Here is a 1,272-nt window from a genome sequence, read left to right as displayed (position 1 = left end):
ATCCCTCGCTTTCACCCCGACTGTTTAATCGGCCTCCAGGATGGTGGCCCATTAGGAAGTCGCGCCCAGCGCCCTCGCGCAGTGCACGTGTAAGAATCCAGACTTAGGGTGCACGAGGGGGGGGGTATAGAACTGGGTGGATGGTGCGATGGCCCCCACGCTGACCCCTCACACGGAGTAGGAGTACTGCAGGGTGCCTGGAGGAGGCTTTCTCAGGCCTTTCGGAGAGCAGGGGAGAAGATGAGTAGTGTCAGGGCTCGGAAGCCGACCCCTCCCCCCCGCAAAAAAGGCGTTTTGGCGCTTAACGGAAGGTCTCCGGACTTCTCTGATCTCCCCCACTGCCTCCCACTAGAAGCCGCTTCCCTGCCCTGTTATCTCAGTATCTGCTGCAGGAAAGAGAAAGGAATGTCACCAGACCTGGCCCCGCCATCCCACAGGGGGACGGAGCGGGTCTCAGGCTCACGCGGCTCCAAGGAGCCATCCCCACCGCTCTAGCGCCCCTCTGCAGAGTTCCTCCTCTTCTCGCCCAGAGCCCGTCCTGCCGGCACCCAAACCCCGGGGCTCTCTGGAACCGGGAGGTGGAATGAGTTTTCGTCCCTCCCTGGGAAGTGGGTTTCCCTCTGAAAACCCCATGGACACGCATGCGTGCAGACACGTGGATGCCTTCTCTCCTACGCATCAATCTGCCTGACAGTGATTTTCAGCGACCTTTAGGGACCAATGGCGCCCACAATGGAAAAGACAGTGGGTGGGACAGACAGAGCCCAGCGCCCTGCCAGACCCCTCGATCCGGGAAACCCTCCCCAGGACTCAGTCCAGGAGAAGCTACTCCGGTGCCGGCGCGACTCCACGGAGGCCCCGCCCCTCCCGGAGAACAGCGGACCAATTTCCCGCTTGGCCGCCGAAATTGGGCTTCCGGAAGGACCCGATTCGAGCCCACACCAAGCCGAATGGAGGTCGTGCGCCCTTTTCCGCTCGCCTTCCGGTTCGCCGACGCGCGCCGTATCGGGGGTGGGGCCGCGCAGGCGCTCTGAGCAGGCGCCGGCGGCGGTTCGTGCGCGTGCGATGCTGGGGCGGCATGTTTCCCGGGTCAGGGCACTGTACCGGCGCCTCTTGCAGCTGCACCGGGTCCTGCCCCCGGACCTCAAGGCCCTGGGCGACCAGTACGTGAGAGACGAGTTCCGGAGGCACAAGGCTGCGGGGCCTGCCGAGGCGCGACGCTTCTTGCAGGAGTGGGAGGCAAGTGACGCCCCCTTCGCCCAGGCCCGTGGG

At 64.5% G+C, this 1,272-nt stretch overlaps 1 protein-coding gene across 1 annotated transcript in view; it reads left to right on the top strand.

The window, feature by feature from the left end:
- The first annotated feature begins 1,041 nt into the window (after positions 1-1,041).
- The window catches only part of SDHAF3 (succinate dehydrogenase complex assembly factor 3), a 54,710-nt gene continuing 54,479 nt past the window's right edge, over positions 1,042-1,272 (top strand). The window contains exon 1 of the mRNA XM_008065341.1: positions 1,042-1,239. Within this exon, the coding sequence (XP_008063532.1) occupies positions 1,066-1,239 (174 nt within the window). The 5' untranslated portion in view covers positions 1,042-1,065. The remainder of the gene's footprint in view (positions 1,240-1,272) is intronic.

This window comes from Carlito syrichta, unplaced genomic scaffold (genome assembly GCF_000164805.1).
Source record: "Carlito syrichta isolate Samal-C Ts95f unplaced genomic scaffold, Tarsius_syrichta-2.0.1 Scaffold308240, whole genome shotgun sequence".
Taxonomy (NCBI): domain Eukaryota; kingdom Metazoa; phylum Chordata; class Mammalia; order Primates; family Tarsiidae; genus Carlito; species Carlito syrichta.
This window is presented reverse-complemented; position numbering and strand designations above follow the sequence as displayed.